This window comes from Danio rerio, chromosome 22 (genome assembly GCF_049306965.1).
Source record: "Danio rerio strain Tuebingen ecotype United States chromosome 22, GRCz12tu, whole genome shotgun sequence".
In the NCBI taxonomy this organism is placed as follows: Eukaryota; Metazoa; Chordata; class Actinopteri; order Cypriniformes; family Danionidae; genus Danio; species Danio rerio.
The window spans coordinates 26,481,756-26,503,755 of NC_133197.1; the positions used below are offsets into that span (position 1 = coordinate 26,481,756).

The following is a 22,000-nucleotide window of genomic DNA, read 5'->3' on the forward strand; positions in this document are numbered from 1 at the left end:
CCTTTTTGCCCTTCTCTTACTGGTTGTTTCCTGACTGAATACAGGCATTATAATTTGTAAAACTGTTGTAATATCTAAAAACATGGTGCATAAGTTTAGCAATTTGCCTTTTACTCTAGTTTGTTAATGGCTATCTAAATTGTCCTGATAAAATATCTGATAACGTGCATGTGTCTTACTGTTAGGGGTTTGTTAATTGTTTTCGTAATAACTTAAACCACATTAGTAACTAACCAAATCCATTGGTTGAAATTTATTTATATATAAGTGTGTATATATATAATGTAACCTCCAGGAGGATTTTTGAATTGCTTGAGTTGAGTCTTAATCAGCATTTAAAATACTGCACCCTAATATTGACTTCTGACATACTAGCAGATAAAGGGATTATTCTTCCCAAACTTAAAGTTTGTTCACCTTCAGGTGAATTAAAACCTTAAAATTCTGTTTAAACAAAGTAAAATTAGGTTAGATTCAAGGGTTGAATATATTGACAATCTTGAGTTTTGGTTGTTCAATCCTGTCAGTAAAATATTATATCAACGTTCAGTTGGATTTGTTGTAAGGTGAGATGTGTTTCTGTAACCAACATGCTCCAAATAGTATTGTTGTTTCTGGTACAATTATTATTTGTGCTGCTTGGGTTGTTTTTAAGCTTAAAATGTTGTGATTTGTGCAACTGAATTTTAGCTTTTTGCAATAGTTTTTTTTTTTTTTTTTTAATAGTGGAAACAAGATTATGTTAAACATTAATTTATTCCTCATTGTTTTCAGTGTTTTTACTTTGATGTCAGTCTTAAAACAGTTCTTAAGGTTAGCTTGTCTATTTATTCATCTGAATGGTTTGTCACAATTCTGATTTTAATGAACTAAATTGAATTTATATGGCTTCTTTACAAAACCTAGCTAGATTTGTTGATTCAAACCAACATTTTGTAAATAAATACAGGCTACTTCACTGAATTTGATTTGGTCAAACGCTTAAAGCCAACCACAAGGATTAGCCTGTGGTGTAGGTTTAAAACTGAAAGCACTAATAATAAACTTTACTCCTATTTAAACGATTAAGTTATATTTTAGGAAATTAATCGATCACTGGAGCCACACATTTAATAAGTCTATTTAATTTCTAGTGTCCAGAGATTCGCACCAACTAATGAAGACGGTGTGGTGCACAGGCATCGCTCTGTACCACTCACACCAGCGGCCTATAAATATGAATCAGTAAGGACTACATTCACCATTTTTTCCCATCCATTCCATATTCATGGTCTTCAAATATGATTGCAGATATTGAGACCCTTCGCAAACTCTGGAAAGGTTCTCAAGTTAATGCTCCAGTATTATTTATAGAACATTTTGTACTGACACTATCAGAAAGCTGGTAAATCAATTGTTTGCATGTTTTGTGAATTGCTAATGGGTCAGTTTATGAACATTTAATGTACAACTAGAACAAACAGAATCAAGGCTGTTATTGCTCGAGTGATGTCACTGACGTCACTGTCTCTGTTCGGTCGCCTCACTGCTTGTGTTTGGAGTTTGGACTCGCAATTGACATATAATTCATAAAATACTTCCTCATTCGCTAAGTATTTCTCTCTGACTTAGGGTGAGCAAACCCTTAATACATTTATACAAACAAAACTGCTTTAAAACGTTCTGTCCCTCGAGCATCCGCCTGTTGTTTGTAGCTTTAGCCTGCTAGCACCACTGGTCAGCTAAAGCTACCGATCTCTTACATTCACTCATTTTTTTTGACTTACTGGCCTTGCTCTTCACCCTGTACATTGTCGCTTGTGTGTCTGTCCTTGAGTGCAGGAGAAGCATCGATGAAGGCGCTGGAGCTGGAAGCAGTGGAGTCCCAGATTCGCACCCTCGAGGTGAGGTGGACACGGCTGCAGGAACAACGAGCTCTGCTTGTACCTAACGCTAATCATCTAAGGTAAGCGGAAGATACAACTACATCACTCCCTCTACTTCAACCCCTCGTGTTTCTCTGTCCACGTCCAGTGCACTGGGCTCAGCAAGGCGTCACGCCGACACCCGGCTGCCACGGCGCCTGGCTGCAGCCGTGTAAGGTGCTTGCCAGGTCCCAGGGCAGGACGTCTCCTCCTCCTGTGTTCGAGATCTCCACGGAGAACCGCTTCTCCCCACTACGTGAGACGGGTCCTGATGTGGCCATCATCGGTGACTTGATCGTTTGCCACGTCCGCACCGCCTTCTCCAAAGGTAACAAAGTACATACTTTCTGCTTTCCTGGGGCCTCATGTATGAAGACTTGCGTGGAAACATACTAAAACATTGCGTACGCACAAAGCTGTAAATGTGCGTATGCAGAAAAAAATTCAGATGTATGAAACACTGCGTACGCCGAATCCCACGCATATTCTTTTGTACATCCGAATGAACGTGAAACTGAGCGCAAGATGCACGAGCACAAAACCCCTCCCTGCCTCCTCCCCTGTATGAATATGCTAATGACTCTACTTTGGCAAAACCCAACGAAAAAGCAATGGCAAAAGCAAGCAAAAAGAGAAACTTTGAACAGAATGTGAAATGGAGGTGCTGCTTTCGGAGGTAGACCGGAGAAAAGTGGTGTTATTTGCAAATCTGTTCTCCGGAATTAACAACAAAAGAAAAAAAATAGAGTGGGAGAGTTTAGCTGTTGCGGTTAACACAGTTTGGTCTGAACATCGCACTGAGTGAATTAAAAAAGAAATAGTGTGATTTATAGGTGTAAAATGTTGCAATACTCTTAACAGTCTCAGTGGCGCAGCTCGTAAAACGCATGTCAACATGTTTTGATACGTTCAAGCATGAACTCGGTTCGAATCCAGCGTCTGATGAACTCTTTCTTCCTTTTTCCCCCGCTACATATCAGATTTTGCCAACTATTTATCACGAGAAAGACAAGTAGGAATCATTAATAAGTCTGTGCATCATATTTTATTTGCACATTTATTGAATGGAAATGTTTCTGATTCACGCATGCAAATTCATCTTCAGATAATGTCTTTATAGCAATGTGCGTGCAGTAGATAGCTCAGATTACAATGGGAAAACAGGCGACCGCTACAAATTGCGCTTTAATGTTTAGCTGGTCAACTGTATGGTATGGAAACCTTATATACCTGCTAGATGAACCCGTCTCATACAGCTGCCATTGCAAGGCTCAGACACTTTGTAGAGAGCAATTTAACACAACAGCCTCTCGGAGTCGCCAATGGAAACAAAACAGACACGCACAAAAAATGTGCGTACGCCAGTCATAAAGCTGGCGTGGAGCTGTGCACATTCCTACATTCAGTTCATTGTTAGTAAATCCAAACGTGAGCGATTCTGAGCGTGAAACCTGGCGTACGCAAAGTTTTTGTGCATACGCAGCGTTGATACATGAGGCCCCAGATCACTTGCACCTAAAGCACTTATCATAAATGAAATAATAACAGAAAACAATCTTAATGCACTCTGTCTCTCTGAAACCTGGCTGAAACAAAATGACTATATTAGCTTAAATAAAGCAACTCCTCCAGGATTCTTATATAAACATGAGGCTCGTCAAACTGGTCGTGGTGGTGGAGTTGCATCAATCTTTAGTGATTTCCTTAATGTTAATCAAAGAAACTGACTTATGTTTAGCTCCTTTGAAGTAATAGCGCTTAATGTTCAGCTTCTAGATACTATGCAATAACCTATGTTATCTCTCACTTTTATCACCATATATAGACCCCCAGGACCCTATGTCAATTTTCTAAAAGAATTTTCAGATTTTATTTCTGACTTACTAGTCAAAACTGATAAAATGCTAATTGTAGGTGACTTTAACATCCACATAGATGACGCTAACGATACATTAGGGCTCGCGTTTATGGATTTAATACACTCACTTGGGATAAAGCAAAACATTGTGGGTCCAACCCATCGCTTAAAGCATACATTAGATCTAATTCTGTCTTATGGAATCGAGGTTATTGACGTAGACATTATACCACAAAGTGATGATATTACAGATCACTACCTCTTACTATATAAGCTGTGTTTACCTAAAATTAGCAAACCCGCTCCAATACTCCACCCTAGTAGAACTATTGTTCCGTCAACCAAAGATGAATTTATAAATAACTTACCTGATCTCTCTTTATTTCGTAATGCACCCGCAAACTCAAATGATCTTGAAGTAGTAACCAGCAGTATGGATGGCATCTTTACTAGCACACTAAATACTGTGGCACCCATCAAATTAAAAAAGGCTAGAGAAACTCAAAACAAAACAGCAACCCGCGCCCTGGAACGTAAATGGAAAAAAACTAATTTAGAGGTCTTTAGAATTGCGTACAAAGACAGTATGTCCAGCTATAGGAGGGCTCTAAAATCTGCCAGGACCGAGCACCTGCGCAAACTGATAGAAAATAATCATAACAATCCTAGATTTTTATTTAACACCATCTCTAAATTAACAAATAATCGGTCATCCTTGGAACAAACTGTTCCACCGCAAATTAGTAGTGATGACTTCATGAATTTTTTCAGTGATAAAATAGAAGGCTTTAGACAGAAAATAGGAGATGCCAAACTGTCTGCACCGGCTTATACTCCAAATCCTGTAAATATTTCATTGAATCATAATAATAACCTACACTGCTTCAAAATCATAGAACAGAAAAAGCTAGTAAAAATTATAAATAGCTCCAAACCAGCTACGTGTATGCTGGACTCAATTCCAACAAAATTACTGAAAGAGCTGCTACCTGCTATAGGAGAACCTCTTCTTAACATTATCAACTCTTCTTTATCTATAGGCCATGTTCCAAACTCGTACAAGCTAGCTGTTATTAAGCCTATTATTAAGAAACCGCAACTGGACCCCAACAACTTAGCTAACTAAAGGCCTATTTCAAATCTTCCATTTATGTCTAAAATACTTGAAAAAGTTGTTTCTACTCAATGCTCCTTTCTGCAGACGAACAATATTTTTGAAGTCTTTCAGTCAGGTTTCAGGGCTCATCACAGTACAGAAATCGCATTAGTGAAAATAACCAATGATTTACTCTTAGCTGCTGACCAAGGGTGCATCTTGCTATTAGTTTTACTCGATCTTAGTGCGGCATTTGACACCATTGACCACGATATCCTCATAAATCGCTTAAAGTCTACAGGTGTCCAGGGACAGGCTCTACATTGGTTTAAGTCATACTTAACTGACTGTTACCAGTTTGGGAATATTAATGGACAGCCTTCACAAGTCAGCCCAGTAAAGTATGGGGTGCCTCAAGGATCAGTTTTAGGCCCTTTACTGTTTACAATTTACATTCTACCTCTGGGAGACATTATTAGAAGACATGAGATCAGCTTTCACTGCTATGCAGATGATACTCAATTACATATTTCAACTAAACCTGACGAGACGTCTCAACTGTCTAAACTAACTGTGTGTATCAAAGACATTAAAGACTGGATGACCAACAATTTTCTTCTCTTAAACTCTGACAAAACAGAATTATTACTTATTGGGCCTAAATCTTGTACACAGCAGATCTCGCAACTCAATCTACAATTAGAGGGATACAAAGTTAGCTTTAGCTCTACTATAAAAGATCTGGGTATCATATTAGATAGCAATCAAACTTTTGAAAATCATATATCCCATGTCACAAAAACTGCTTTCTTTCATCTGAGAAATATCGCTAAATTACGAAATATGCTATCCATCTCAGATGCAGAAAAGCTAGTCCATGCTTTTATGACTTCGAGACTGGATTACTGTAATGCTCTATTTGCTGGCTGCCCAGCATCCTCTATTAACAAACTTCAATTAGTACAAAATGCAGGAGCCAGAGTTCTGACCAGGTCTAGAAAATATGATCATATCACCCCAATTTTATCCTCCTTACACTAGGTGCCTGTTAAGTTTCATACTGAATTTAAATATTACTTCTCACCTATAAAGCTCTAAATAATCTAGCTCCTGTTTATTTAACCAACCTTCTGTCTCGCTACAATCTAACTCGCTCTTTAAAATCTCAAAACTCAGGGCTTCTGGTAGTACCTAGAATAGCAAAATCGAGTAAAGGAGGTCGAGCCTTCTCCTTTATGGCTCCTACACTCTGTAATAGCCTTCCTGATAATGTCCGAGGCTCAGACACACTCTCCCAATTCAAAACTAGATTAAATACCTATCTGTTTAGTAAAGCATAAACTCAATGCATCATCTAGCGGGTTCCACACAGGCTTCTGCATCTTGTTTATATACACTATGAACAGCAGCTACGCTAATTATTCTCTTTATTCTCTATTTTCACCTAGGGATACTCATCCCGAGGTCCTCAAATTATGCGGAGTCACTGATTGGATCCAAGACCAGCGACATGATGATCCCAAGGTTTCCATATCCGGGACCAGGCCGTATCCTGAGCTGCTGCTGCACTGATGGTCATGGGGAGTGGAGAACATGAGTCTGATTCCAGCGACGCTCCAGGGACAGACGAGTCTTCGCTGAGGCCATCTTCCAGCCTCCACCGTGGTGACTGAAGCTCTGCACAAGAATTTTGGCCAGCGGAGAAATTAAAATGGTCGTGCCCAACTGAGTCTGGTTCTCTCAAGGTTTTTTTTCTTCACTCCTATCAGGTGAAGTTTTTTTTCCCTCTCCGCTGTTGCCACTGGCTCGCATGGTTCAGGATTGGTAGAGCTACGCATCGATGAATTTGCTCTTCAGTGTTTGAACTCTCAGTAATGATTCAATCACACTGAACTGAGCTAAACTGAACTGAACTTAACCACTAAAAACTGAACTACACTGTTCCAGTTACTATGACCATTATGTGAAGCTGCTTTGACACAATCTACATTGTAAAAGCGCTTTACAAATAAAGCTGAATTGAATTGAACTCTCTCAGTTCAAAACTAGATTAAAGACCTATCTGTTTAGTAAAGCATACACTCAATGGATCACTTAGTGGGTTTCCACACAAGTTTCTACATCTTGTTTACATACACTATGAACAGCAGCTACGCTAATTATTCTCTTTATTCTCCATTTCCACCTGGGGATACTCATCCCGAGGTCCCCAGATTATGCGGAGTCACTGATTGGATCCAAGTCCAGTGACGAGATGATCCCAAGGTGTCCAGGCCATATCCTGAGCTGCTGCTGCGCTGTTGGTCATAGGGGAGTGGAGAGCATGAGACTGATTCCAGTGACGCTCCAGGGACAGACGAGTCTTCGCTGAGGCCATCTTCCAGCCTCCACTGCTGAGACTGCAGCTCTGCAAAAGATATTTGGCCAGCGGAGAAATTAAAATGGTCGTGCTGAACTGAGTCTGGTTCTCTCAAGGTTTTTTTCTTCAATCTCCTATTGGTGAAGTTTTTTTTTTTCCCCCTCTCCGCTGTTGCCACTGGCTTGCATGGTTCAGGATCTGTAAAGCTACGTATCGATGAATTTGCTCTTCAGTGTTTGAACTCTCAGTAATGATTTCAAACCACACTGAACTGAGCTAAACTGAACTGAACTTAAACACTACAAACTGAACTACCCTGATCCTGTTACTATGACCCTTGATGTGAAGCTGCTTTGACACAATCTACATTGTTAAACCGCTATACAAATTAAGCTGAATTGAATTGAAAAAAGGCCAGTTAATCAAATGGGTTTCATGACTTGTCCTTTGAATGGCGTAGCTACAGTATATGGGAACAAGCGCTGCACTGTCCCAGCCACCAACACCAAATTGTCTGATCCTTGTGTCGGCACATACAAGTAACTGAGAGTCAAATACTGCTGCAGGCGTAAGTTATTGTTCAGAGCAATCAGGTTGCACGGGTGATTTCAATATTTATTGTGTTTCTCTTTGTTTCACCTGCAGGTCGTAGGGGCTGATCTTTTGGATTTACACTATTTTTGTAAGCAACTCCACATCAGTTGGACAAAAATAATTTATGAAGACTAAACATGGGTTTTATTAGAACTAAATCCCAAAAAAAGCAGTTAGTTGAAGCATAACTATGCTGCATATTACTGTAGTTTAAAAATGGCATCCATATTAACCAATAAAAGCACTGTTTCTTTTCATAGTTAATCCTGTTATCCTTCTGTGAGTTTGCAATCAATAAATGCTATTTAAGGTGACTTAAACGGATTTTCAGCCTTTTTTCTCCCCATATTAGTTTGTTAACTGAATTCTGGTATACAATTTGGAAAACTTTTGGAAAAGTAGTGGTTAAGTGTAGCAGTCTGCTTTTACAACAGTTTGTTTGTGACTAGTTAACTGTCTTGGTCAATTATCTGAAACCACACCAGAAATTAACCAAATCTACTAGCAAATCTAGTCTTTTTCTTTTTCTTTCTCTTTTTAAAAACTTTTGATAATCTAACCCCAGGAGGATTCCTGAGTTATGTAGCACCTTGTGTAAAGTCTTTAAACATCTTTTTAAAATGCTGCCCCCTGCTGCTGACTTGTGATTTCCAAGTAAAAGTTTAAAAGACTATTAACCCCAAAGTGAAAGTTTAATCGCCCACAAGTGGTTTTAAACCTTTCAAGTTTCTTCTGTTGACACAGTAAAAAAAAGGTTTAAATCGTCATTTTTGGGGTGAAGATTCCTTTGGCAAAAAATCAATGGTGGGCTGCTTTTACTTCCACTTTTATTTTAAGGTAAGTTGTGTTTCTCAGTCCTCTGTATGCTTCAAATTCATCCCAAATAGTCATTGCTGGTAAAATATTCAATATTGGTTAGTGTAAGTGTTTAAATCTGTATTTTTGTCCAAATGCCAAAAACAAAATTCCATTTAATATTTTTTCACTGTTTTAAATTTTTTAGCTTTGACTTCAGAAAATTAATTTTAAAACATTCATTCTTAAAGCAAATTGGCTATTGTAGTCATGTTTTGTCATCTGAATTGTTTGTCACAATCTGATTTTAGTCAATTTAATTAATAAAGTTCTTATAAATGGTAGCTCAAGTTTTGTTCATTCAGTCAAATATTTTTGTGTAAATAAATAAAGGCTACAACTGCTTCACTGAATTAACTCAAAGCTGTAGGCCTAGCACAAGTATTAGCCTGTGCTGTAAGTTTAAAACAGAAAACGTGGATAATAATCTATACTCTTAATTGAATGATTAAATTATATTTTAGGATGAAAATCAATTGCTGAAGTCGCAATGATAAAATAGGCCCATTTCATTTCTAGTGTCCTGAGACTCACACAAAATAATGAAGTTGGGTACTCTTGGCAGCAATAACACCAGTAAATGAGTGCATGATTGTGAAATTGGAAATAAAGTGACTGTGCTGGGATGTGAGAGGTTTTCTCTGTATAGGCAAACCACTTACAGTTTTTATTGATCTTGTGAGTTATCCAGCATAAACAAAAGATTATTATTTAAATATAGAGTATTTGGATGCCGATCACCCTCTGGGAAATCTGTCAAAATGATGGACAGCCTTCAGCTTTTTACATCTCTGCTGAAAAGATGTATTTAAAAAAAGTAAATAAATGTGCGAGAGACACACTTCAGGTCAATCACATCTGCTCTTCAAGTTAATAGTTTATTAAGACATGCATCAAGTGTTTGAAAGGGAAAAAAGGTCATTGAACGTGTGCAAATAATCATATTTATGTAACAGAAGCAGCACAAATGAAACCAACAAACAAGACTAGTTGGGATGAATTTGGACCTTGGTGGGCTAAGAGACCCCAAAAACTTAAATTGAATATTATTTCATTTATAAAACTATACAAAACACAATAAACAAGAGTATTTGGAGAGGCGACTGGAGACGTTATTCATCAATTCAAAGTCATTGTCTAATATTGTGAAAAGAGAAGCAGCACAAATGAATCTTTCACTGTCCCAAACTAGCACAAATGAAGCAAACGGTACATTTTAGGCTGAATTTAGAGCAGTTGGTGGAGCTGAAAAACAAATCACAAAGTCCAAGATAATTTTAACATCTGAAAAACCAAAGCAGCACAGATGGATTTTCCCTCCCGAATGTTTCAAACTATTCCAAGTGGTGCTCGCTGCAGAGCCATTTGAGGAGAGGTGAGCTCCAGAGAGGGGGAGCTTAAGCTTGAGCTCCACCTTTTTTGCACTTCTTCTACGAGTGATGTCACTGGGGGTAGGGTTAGGGGTGGGGTTGGTGTACGCATTAAAACAACTTACAGGAGGAGGAGCGACAGCTCATGCTCCCCCTCTCTGGAGCTCACCTCTCCTCAAATGGTTCTGCAGCGAGCACCCTCTCAACTAATTTACTGTTTAGAGTTGGGTTTGGGCTCCTCCTGTTGTCCTCGGCGGAGCGGTGTGAACAGGTGTCGCTCATTACCACTCACACCAGCGGCCTATAAATATGAATCAGTAAAGACTACAAGCACCGTTGTGGATGACAGCAGAATCATGCTCTCTCTCAGTTTATTGTTTACCTGTGAGTTTCTTGTTGAATAGCGCAACGAACATTTATTTGTAGTTTTGGTGATGTTTATGTCATGTGCAGCTAATAATGTGAATCTGTGTGAGATTAGCACTACACATTTGTTCATCAGTTTTCTTGGTTTTCAGTGTTGTTTCTGAACTCCATCCTGCTGATATCTGCAGATGATTACTGTAAGAGGTCTACTGGTGAGTGTCATATCACTTCCCTAGTTATTTATTAATTTGTGATTATTATGTGTAATTCTCAAAGGAACTTTAAACACTTAGTCTTTCTTAGTTCGTAATGTAGCAACTATTTAACACCTTATTGGTCATTCGCTCCAGTGACTGAAGTCTACCAGTTTAAGTTCCTATTTGGGCATTAAAGTGAGACCCTATCATTTTGCAGACATAGCAACTGCGTGTGAGCACTCTGTCCTGGATCTGTCCTGTCCAGGTAAAGTGTTCAAGTGGCACAATCCATTGAACTTGTTTGTTCTATAATGCTGCGGTTTTAATTTTCAAATGCCCCACCATTTGCTTCTGTCTCCATGTAGATCATACTGTGATTAAGATCCTTGCTGCAAACTATGGACGTACAGAAAGAAGAAGCTGCCGCAACCGTCCATATGGGCAGCTCCGAAACACCCACTGCTATACACCAAACGCTGTCTTCATTGTGGCAAGACGGTATAATGTTTACAACTTAACAAACAAGGCCAGTTAATCAAATGGGTTTCATGACTTGTCCTTTCTGTGCTGTAGCTGTAACTGGAGAAAGCGCTGCTCTGTACCAGCCACCAACAGTGTGTTCTCTGATCCTTGTGTCGGCACATACAAGTACCTGAGAGTCAAATACTGCTGCAGGCGTAAGTTATTGTTCAGAGCAACCAAGCTGCACAAGTGATTTTAATAACTGATGTGCTTGTTTCTGTCTTGCAGGTCGTAGGGGCTGATCTTGTGGATCTGGATTTGTCAGCATCTCAACATTGGCTGGACCAAAAAGAAACCTTTAATGCTTCACATGAAGATCAATCATGGGTTTTATTAAAAATAATTCCATAAACATGTTTTAGTTGAAGCATGACTACATTGACTATTACTGTAGTTTATAATGGCATCTATAAGAGTTTCTTTTCCTAGTTAATCCTGTTGTGTTGAGAGTTTACATTTAAATAAATGCCTTTTATATGTGGCCTATCTTTATTTTATTTTTTCCCTCTTTACCCTCTTACTGGTTGTTTCCTGACTGAATACAGGCATTATAATTTGTAAAACTGTTGTAATATCTTAAAACATGATGGATAAGAGTTGAATTTCGTGTTTAACAGTAGTTTGTTAGTGGCTACCTAAATTGTCCTGATAAAATATCTGATAATGTGCGTGTGTTTTACTGTTAGGGGTTTGTTAAAATTGTTTTGATATCTTAAACCACATTAGTAATTAACTAAATCCAATAGCTGTAAATTATTATTTATGTGTGTATATATGAATGACAACTTACCTCAGCCTGATTTTGGAATCATTTGCGTCTAGTCTCAATCATATATATATATATATTTATTATTATTATTTTTATTTATTTATTTTTTTATATAAATGTTGCACCCCCATTTTGACCTCGCACATAAAGTGATTATTCTTCCCAAACAAAGTTTGTTCACCTTCAGGTGCTTTTAGACCTTAAAATTCTGTTTAATCAAGTAAAATAAGGTTTGAATCAAGGGTTGAAAATATTGAGTCTTGAGTTTTGGTTGAACAATCATTTAGTCAAATAATAAATCAACATCCAGTTGGATTTGTTTTAAGGTGAAATGTTTTTTTTTTAACCAACATGCTCCAAATAGTATTGTAGTTGCTGGTGCAATTATTATTTGTGCTGCTTGGGTTGTTTTTAAGCTTAATGTTGTGGTTTGTGCAACTGAATTTTAGCCTTTTGCTATATATATATATATATATATATATATATATATATATATATATATTTTATTTTTTTTTTTGAATAGTAGAAACAAGATCATGTTAAAAATTAATTTATTCATTTTTTTCATTTTTATTTTGATGTCAGTCTTAAAACAGTTTTTAAGGTAAGCTTGTCTTTATTCATCTAAATGGTTTGTAACAATTCTGATTTTTATTAACTAAATTGAATTTATATGGTTTTCTTACAAAACCTAGCTAGATTTGTTGATTCAAACTAGGGATGCACTGATATCGGTATCGGGTCGCTACTTGGTTCAAATACTCGTATCGGACATGAAAGGCCGATACCATGCACCGATACCACTCAACAGTAATTCACTACATGGATGTGATTTGTTGTCCTACCTGACTTTAATGTTTTAATTAGCCCAATGTATTATATAATAATAGTTTAGTCCTTATAAACAGTCCATTTATAAAATACATTATTAACGAATCTTTAGGCTACTGAAGAATAAACCGAATATGCAATACGACCCTTCCGTAATGATCACAGCTAAACAAGCTAGCACTCATTTTATTTATAAACTAAATAAAAAATGAAAGATATTTTAAGTAACAGAACATTATGTAAAAAAACTAAAGACTACAGGCTAAATAAAAGCGTATAGTCAGTGCTGAGCATCTGCGGTCACAGCGCGCGTGCAGTTTACAGCTTCTGTAAAGAGCAGACACACAGATCTCAATAAACACCATGTCAATGTATAAATGTTTCTATAAGTGTCGTTAATGGAATAATTATAATGATATGATCTAGTTTTTGGTTATATGCCAGCTTTGAGCTCTTTAAGCATGCGCTCTCTCTCTCGCCAGCCGGCAGGTGACATGCGAGGGCGACACACTTAGGCTACACTGGCAAGATGACAGGTGCGATTTGACTGTTGTTTCTTTTTTAAAATGCCTTTTATATTAAAAATCTCTCAGTAATATAGGCTATCGGGAAGCATAATCTCCCTCAGAGATATTGGCGTTCAATAACGTGGTGCGCAGTAACCAAACACCGCCCTGTATGCTTACACACCGCTTACAGCTCTGGTGTGTTATAAATTACATGTTTAAATGACAGCGAGACATGCTACATTTAGTTTTCATTGTAAAATATACATTATAAACCTAATCCAGTACACAGTAAAATAATATTTTTGAATGCTCGTCTATTGGCGGTGTATATAGCCGTTAAGCTTAAATAGGCTGAGCATTTTTTTTATAATATTAAAACACATTAATACAAACTAGATTACATTTTTTTTTAGTTTCTGTATATTTTCTATTAAACGAAAAACGCAATGAATTGTTTATTTTGGTATTCATTTTATTAGAATTAATATAGCCTAATTATTAGTCGACTTAACTTCTACATAATATCAGCTCTGATTGTGTTTATACAGATATCCCACAAATAGACTTTTTGGCTCAAAGATATTTATGCCTTTTAGTTTCAGTGCTGTATTTTCACAGATTTCGCAAAGGCTTCAGCTATTCTGTCAGCTGGTACCAGCCTCAGTCTTGCGACTTGACTTGTGTGGTGTCTGTATCAATGTCTGCATGACAGCTAGAGCAAGATGAGATCAGACCTCATAGATTCGATGTGTGGCCGCACGTCACAGTTATTTTACATTGTAAAAGCACTATACAAATAAAGCTGAATTGAATTGAACTCTCTCAGATCAAAACTAGATTAAAGACCTATCTGTTTAGTAAAGCATACACTCAATGCATCACTTAGCGGGTTTCCACACAAGTTTCTACATCTTGTTTATATACACTATGAACAGCAGCTACGCTAATTATTCTCTTCATTCTCCATTTCCACCTGGGGATACTCATCCCGAGGTCCCCAGATTATGCGGAGTCACTGATTGGATCCAAGTCCAGTGACGAGATGATCCCAAGGTGTCCATATCCGGGACCAGGCCGTATCCTGAGCTGCTGCTGCGCTGTTGGTCATAGGGGAGTGGAGAGCATGAGACTGATTCCAGTGACGCTCCAGGGACAGACGAGTCTTCGCTGAGGCCCGCTTCCAGCCTCCACTGCTGAGACTGCAGCTCTGCACAAGATATTTGGCCAGCGGAGAAATTAAAATGGTCGTGCTGAACTGAGTCTGGTTCTCTCAAGGTTTTTTTCTTCAATCTCCTATTGGTGTTTTTTTTTTTTTCCCTCTCTGCTGTTGCCACTGGCTTGCGTGGTTCAGGATCTGTAAAGCTACGTATCGATGAATTTGCTCTTCAGTGTTTGAACTCTCAGTAATGATTTCAAACCACACTGAACTGAGCTAAACTGAACTGAACTTAAACACTACAAACTGAACTACCCTGATCCTGTTACTATGACCCTTGATGTGAAGCTGCTTTGACACAATCTACATTGTAAAAGCGCTATACAAATAAAGCTGAATTGAATTAAAAAAAGGCCAGTTAATCAAATGGGTTTCATGACTTGTCCTTTGAATGGCGTAGCTACAGTATATGGGAACAAGCGCTGCACTGTCCCAGCCACCAACACCAAATTGTCTGATCCTTGTGTCGGCACATACAAGTAACTGAGAGTCAAATACTGCTGCAGGCGTAAGTTATTGTTCAGAGCAATCAGGTTGCACGAGTGATTTCAATATTTATTGTGTTTCTCTTTGTTTCACCTGCAGGTCGTAGGGGCTGATCTTTTGGATTTACACTATTTTTGTGAGCAACTCCACATCAGTTGGACAAAAATAATTTATGAAGACTAAACATGGGTTTTATTAGAACTAAATCCCAAAAAAGCAGTTAGTTGAAGCATAACTATGCTGCATATTACTGTAGTTTAAAAATGGCATCCATATTAACCAATAAAAGCACTGTTTCTTTTCATAGTTAATCCTGTTATCCTTCTGTGAGTTTGCAATCAATAAATGCTATTTAAGGTGACTTAAACGGATTTTCACCCTTTTTTCTCCCCATATTAGTTTGTTAACTGAATTCGGGTATACAATTTGTAAAACCTTTGGAAAAGTAGTGGTTAAGTGTAGTAGTATGCTTTTACAACAGTTCGTTTGTGACTAGTTCTGTCTTGGTCATTTATCTGAAACCACAACAGAAATTAACCAAATCTACTGGCAAAACTAGTCTTTTTCTTTTTCTTTCTCTTTTTAAAAACTTTTGATAATCTAACCCCAGGAGGATTCCTGAGTTATGTAACGCCTTGTGTCTTTAAACATGTTTTTAAAATGCTGCCCCCTGCTGCTGACTTGTGATTTCCAAGCAAAAGTTTAAAGGGTCACGAAACACCAAAACACATTTTTTGAGCTGTTGACAGTGGTATATGTGTCCCACACTGCTAAAAACACTATTAGGACACCTATATTTCACTAAAAAGTGTAAATTGGTTGTTTTTGCGTTATTTCAAGCAAATTCGTACTTCCTGTTTGAAACGAATTTTTGAAGCTGCGTCACGGTCATGACATAATAGCGTTGTAATCCAGCGTGCAGACTGGGCGTGAGTCTTATTACGTCTTACAGTGTGATGCATTAATGCATGAGTAAGGCTTGGTTCAAACCAATCAGCGCGCTCTATTGTGCAACTTCATTAATATTCATTAGTGTCACCGTGTTTACACCACAGAGACGCCACGTTGTCTTGGCAAAACAAGCGTGAAGTGTTGCTTTTATAGTTTGCTGCCATTAAGTTTCGTTTTCCTTTTCTCTCTGTGAGAGCTCAGCTGGATCACGTGTGGATTAACAGTGTATGCGACGCTCGACAACAATAACTTACGTGTCTAAGGAGGAATATTGTTTACCTGAGAGCTGTTCTCATCTGCAAACGCTGAAATCCGGATTCGCTTGTAACGTTAGTCTTCTCTTCATAAAGACGCGGCTCTAGATGCTGGTGATTGTCCTGTCTCTACAGATTTGGTAAGTGAGCGACCAGTGCTCTTTGTTTATTCAGTTTGTTCGTATCGAATTAAGTTAACTATTGCACTGAGTGCAAACATAGCACCGCATTTTGTGACCGGAATAACACACGCGGCTTTCTGACGCTACCTGCCGTGTGCATCTAAGTTTCCAGGAAATGCTGAGTTTTTTTTTCTCTCATTCGCCGTGAGGTATCAAACATTGCATGAAAAATACACGCTTAGAGCAGATCCTCGAATCAAATATCGCGTTTGTCGCGAGGGGCATGAATGAAGTCCCTGAATGAAAGAGCCAAACTGCAGTTAAAGTCCAAGATTTAATAATTTGGCAAATAATTCGACTACAGATGTCCATGTAGGTTAAACACCATCACTTTCTCATGTGTGTGTATTTTGACTGAAACTCGCGCGTGCCCAAATAGACACTCCCACACCATCCTACTTTAGTTCCTCCGACACTCCCCCCTAAACAGAGCTGGACACGCCCACTTTTCTGACTTTTTCCAAAGTAGAGGTGTGAAAACACCCTGCTGAAACGAGGGGGTTTCATGGCCCTTTAAAAGACTATTAACCCCAAAGTGAAAGTTTAATCGCCCACAAGTGGTTTTAAACCTTTCAAGTTTCTTTTGTTGACACAGTAAAAAAAAAGGTTTGAATCTTCATCTTTGGAGTGAAGATTCCTTTGGCAAAAAATCAATGGTGAGCTGGTTTTACTTCCACTTTTATTTTAAGGTAAGTTGTGTTTCTAAGTCCTCTGTATGCTTCAAATTCATCCCAAATAGTCATTGCTGGTAAAATATTCAATATTGGTTAGTGTAAGTGTTTTAATCTGTATTTTTGTCCAAATGCCAAAAAAAAAAAAATTCTATTTAAAATTTTTTCACTGTTTTCAATTTTTTTGTTAGAAAAAATTTGTTTTATTTTAGAAAATTAATTTTAAAACATTCATTCTTAAAGCAAATTGGCTATTGTAGTCATGTTTTGTAATCTGAATTGTTTGTCACAATCTGATTTTAGTCAATCTAATTAATAAAGTTCTTAAAAATGGTAGCTCAAGTTTTGTTCATTCAGTCAAATATTTTTGTGTAAATAAATAAAGGCTACAACTGCTTCACTGAATTAAGTCAAAGCTTTAGGCCTAGCACAAGTATTAGCCTGTGCTGTAAGTTTAAAACAGAAAACGTGGATAATAATCTATACTGTTAATTAAATTATTAAATTATATTTTAGGATGAAAATCAATTGCTGAAGTCGCAATGATAAAATAGGCCCATTTCATTTCTAGTGTCCTGAGACTCACACAAAATAATGAAGTTGGGTACTCTTGGCAGCAATAACACCAGTAAATGAGTGCATGATTGTAAAATTGGAAATAAAGCGACTGTGCTGGGATGTGAGAGGTTTTCTCTGTATAGGCAAACCACTTACAGTTTTTATTGATCTTGTGAGTTATCCAGCATAAACAAAAGATTATTATTTAAATATAGAGTATTTGGATGCCGATCACCCTCTGGGAAATCTGTCAAAATGATGGACAGCCTTCAGCTTTTTACATCTCTGCTGAAAAGATGTATTTAAAAAAAGTAAATAAATGTGCGAGAGACACACTTCAGGTAAATCACATCTGCTCTTCAAGTTAATAGTTTATTAAGACATGCATCAAGTGTTTGAAAGGGAAAAAAAGGTCATTGAACGTGTGCAAATAATCATATTTATGTAACAGAAGCAGCACAAATGAAACCAACAAACAAGACTAGTTGGGATGAATTTGGACCTTGGTGGGCTAAGAGACCCCAAAAACCGAAATTAAATATTATTTAATTCATAAAACTATACAAAACACAATAAACAAGAGTATTTGGAGAGGCGACTGGAGACGTTATTCATCAATTCAAAGTCATTGTCTAATATTGTGAAAAGAGAAGCAGCACAAATGAATCTTTCACTGTCCCAAACTAGCACAAATGAAGCAAACCGTACATTTTAGGCTGAATTTAGAGCAGTTGGTGGAGCTGAAAAACAAATCACAAAGTCCAAGATTATTTTAACATCTGAAAAACCAAAGCAGCACAGATGGATTTTCCCTCCCGAATGTTTCAAACTATTTTGCTGTTTAGAGTTGGGTTTGGGCTCCTCCTGTTGTCCTCGGCGGAGCGGTGTGGTGCACAGGTGTCGCTCATTACCACTCACACCAGCGGCCTATAAATATGAATCAGTAAAGAGTACAAGCACCGTTGTGGACGGCAGCAGAATCATGCTCTCTCTCAGTTTATTGTTTACCTGTGAGTTTCTTGTTGAATAGCACAATGAACATTTATATGTAGTTTTGATGATGTGTGAAGTTTCTTACTGGATTATGTCATGTGCAGCTAATAATGTGAATCTGTGTGAGATTAGCAGTGCACGTGTGTTCATCAGTTTTCTTGTTTTTCAGTGGTGTTTCTGAACTCCATCCTGCTGATATCTGCAAATGATTACTGTAAGAGGTCTACTGGTGAGTGTCATATCACTTCCCTAGTTATTTATTAATTCATGATTATTATGTGTAATTCTCAAAGGAACTTTAAACACTTAGTCTTAGTTCGTAATGTAGTAACTATTTAACACCTTATTGGTCATTCGCTCTTATGACTGAAGTCTACCAGTTTAAGTTCCTATTTGGGCATTAAAGTGAGACCCTATCATTTTGCAGACATAGAAACTGCGTGTGAGCACTCTGTCCTGGATCTGTCCTGTCCAGGTAAAGTGTTCAAGTGGCACAATCCATTGAACTTGTTTGTTCTATAATGCTGCGGTTTTAATTCTCAAATGCCCCACCATTTGCTTCTGTCTCCATGTAGATCATACTGTGATTAAGATCCTTGCTGCAAACTATGGACGTACAGAAAGAAGAAGCTGCCGCAACCGTCCATATGGGCAGCTCCGAAACACCCACTGCTATACACCAAATGCTGTCTTCATTGTGGGAAGACGGTATAATGTTTACAACTAAACAAATCAGTTTAGGCCAGTTAATCAAATGGGTTTCGTGACTTGTCCTTTCTGTGCTGTAGCTGTAACTGGAGAAAGCGCTGCTCTGTACCAGCCACCAACAGTGTGTTCTCTGATCCTTGTGTCGGCACATACAAGTACCTGAGAGTCAAATACTGCTGCAGGCGTAAGTTATTGTTCAGAGCAACCAAGCTGCACAAGTGATTTTAATAACTGATGTGCTTGTTTCTGTCTTGCAGGTCGTAGGGGCTGATCTTGTGGATCTGGATTTGTCAGCATCTCAACATTGGCTGGACCAAAAAAGAAACCTTTAATGCTTAACATATGAAGATCAATCATGGGTTTTATTAAAAATAATTCCATAAACATGTTTTAGTTGATGCGTGACTACATTGACTATCACTGTAGTTTATAATGGCATCTATAAGTTTCTTTTCCTAATTAATCCTGTTGTCCTTATGTTGTGTTGGGAGTTGACATTTAAATAAATGTCTTTTAGAACGTGGCCTGGTTTTTTTTTTTTTTTTCCCTCTTTGCTCTTATTGGTAGTTTCCTGACTGAATATAGGCACTAAAATTTGTAAAACTGTTGTAATATCTGAAAACATGGTGGATAAGTGTAGCAATTAGTGTTTAACATTAGTTAAAGGCTACCTAAATTGTCCTGATAAAATATCTGATAATGTGCGTGTGTTTTACTGTTAGGGGTTTGTTAAAATTGTTTTGATATCTTAAACGACATTAGTAATTAATCAAATCCATTGGCTGAAAACTATATGTATATATGAATGATATTTTACCTCAGTATGATTTTGAAATCACTTGCGTCTAATCTCAATCATTAATTTTTTATTTATTTATTTTTTTTAAATGTTGCACCCTAATTTTAACCTCGCACAAAGTGATTATTCTTCCCAAACAAAGTTTGTTCATCTTCAGGTGCTTTTAAACCTTAAAATTCTGTTTAAACAAAGTAAAATAAGGTTTGAATCAAGGGTTGAGTATATTGAGTCTTGAGTTTTGGTTGAACAATCATTTATTCAAATAATAAATCAACATTCAGTTGGATTTGTTTTAGGGTGAAATGTTTTGATTTAACATGCCTCCAAATAGTATTGTTGTTGCTGGTGCAATTATTATTTGTGCTGTTTGGGTTGTTTTTAAGCTTAAAATGTTGTGGTTTGTGCAACTGAATTTTAGCCTTTTGCAATAGTTTATATATATATATATATATATATATATATATATATATATATATATATATATATATTTAATAGTAGAAACAAGATCATGTTAATTTATTCCTCATTTTTTTTCAGTATTTTTATTTTGATGTCAGTCTTAATACAGTTTTTAAGGTAAACTTGTCTTTATTCATCTAAATGGTTTGTAACAAATCAGATTTTTTTTTTTAACTAAATTGAATTTATATGGCTTTCTTACAAAACCTAGCTAGATTTGTTGATTCAAACTAGGGATGCACTGATACCGTTTTACCATTGTGACAGATTGTGCACTGTACTGATTTGTTTTAATTAGCCCAATGTATTATATAATAATAGTTTAGTCCTTATAAACAGTCCATTTATAAAATACATTATTAACGAATCTTTAGGCTACTGAAGAATAAACCGAATATGCAATACGACCCTTGCGTAATGATCACAGCTAAACAAGCTAGCACTCATTTTATTTATAAACTAAATAAAAAATGAAAGATATTTTAAGTAACAGAACATTATGTAAAAAAAACTAAAGACTACAGGCTAAATAAAAGCGTTTAGTCAATGCTGAGCATCTGCGGTCACCGCGCGCGTGCAATTTACAGCTTCTGTAAAGAGCAGACACACAGATCTCAATAAACACCATGTCAATGTATAAATGTTTCTATAAGTGTCGTTAATGGAATAATTATAACGATATGATCTAGTTTTTGGTTATATGCCAGCTTTGAGCTCTTTAAGCATGCGCTCTCTCTCTCGCCAGCCGGCAGGTGACATGCGAAGGCGACACACTTAGGCTACACTGGCAAGATGACAGGTGCGATTTGACTGTTGTTTCTTTTTTAAAATGCCTTTTATTTTAAAAATCTCTCAGTAATATAGGCTATCGGGTAGCATAATCTCCCTCAGAGATATTGGCGTTCAATAACGTGGTGCGCAGTAACCAAACACCGCCCTGTATGCTTACACACCGCTTACAGCTCTGATGTGTTATAAATTACATGTTTAAATGACAGCGAGACATGCTACATTTAGTTTTCATTGTAAAATATACATTATAATCCTAATCCAGTACACAGTAAAATAATATTTTTGAATGCTCGTCTATTGGCGGTGTATATAGCCGTTAAGCTTAAATAGGCTGAGCATATTTTTATTAATATTAAAACACCAGCTCCGACAAACTAGATAAAAAATTGTTTTGTTTCTTATATTTCTTATATTTTTTATTAAACGAAAAACGCAATGAATTGTTTATTTTGGTATTCATTTTATTAGAATTAATATAGCCTAATTATTAGTCGACTTAACTTCTACATAATATCAGCTCTGATTGTGTTTATACAGATATCCCACAAATAAACTTTTTGGCTCAAAGATATTTATGCCTTTTAGTTTCAGTGCTGTATTTTCACAGATTTCGCAAAGGCTTCAGCTATTCTGTCAGCTGGTACCAGCCTCAGTCTTGCGACTTGACTTGTGTGGTGTCTGTATCAATGTCTGCATGACAG

At 37.1% G+C, this 22,000-nt stretch overlaps 2 protein-coding genes and 1 long non-coding RNA gene across 3 annotated transcripts; all 3 read left to right on the forward strand.

Moving 5' to 3' along the window:
* The first annotated feature begins 1,587 nt into the window (after nt 1-1,587).
* On the forward strand, nt 1,588-7,623 carry LOC141380284 (uncharacterized). Its single transcript, XR_012398047.1, has 4 exons — nt 1,588-1,716; nt 1,822-1,883; nt 2,014-6,322; nt 7,064-7,623. It is a non-coding gene; the product is annotated as an uncharacterized lncRNA (long non-coding RNA).
* Nucleotides 7,624-10,368: 2,745 nt separating this feature from the next.
* LOC100331830 (novel rhamnose binding lectin) lies at nt 10,369-11,613 on the forward strand. Its single transcript, NM_001365960.1, is given in 6 exon segments — nt 10,369-10,420; nt 10,555-10,614; nt 10,817-10,864; nt 10,965-11,097; nt 11,173-11,276; nt 11,350-11,613. Coding segments are annotated over 6 exon segments (387 nt in total). The 5' UTR covers nt 10,369-10,392; the 3' UTR covers nt 11,364-11,613.
* Nucleotides 11,614-18,506: 6,893 nt separating this feature from the next.
* On the forward strand, nt 18,507-19,773 carry LOC100331909 (D-galactoside-specific lectin-like). Its single transcript, NM_001365958.1, has 6 exons — nt 18,507-18,558; nt 18,711-18,770; nt 18,969-19,016; nt 19,117-19,249; nt 19,330-19,433; nt 19,507-19,773. Exons 1-6 carry the CDS (start codon nt 18,531-18,533, stop codon nt 19,518-19,520), a joined length of 387 nt encoding a protein of 128 aa, NP_001352887.1. The 5' UTR covers nt 18,507-18,530; the 3' UTR covers nt 19,521-19,773.
* The last annotated feature ends 2,227 nt before the right edge of the window (nt 19,774-22,000 follow it).

Excerpts from the sequence above, each read along its gene's own strand:
- LOC100331909 (NM_001365958.1), top strand. The coding sequence starts at position 18,531 with ATGCTCTCTCTCAGTTTATTGTTTACCT. Across the intron at positions 18,771-18,968 it reads TTACTGTAAGAGGTCTACTG|ACATAGAAACTGCGTGTGAG; the intron begins GTGAGTGTCATA and ends ATCATTTTGCAG. Across the intron at positions 19,250-19,329 it reads GTCTTCATTGTGGGAAGACG|CTGTAACTGGAGAAAGCGCT; the intron begins GTATAATGTTTA and ends TCTGTGCTGTAG.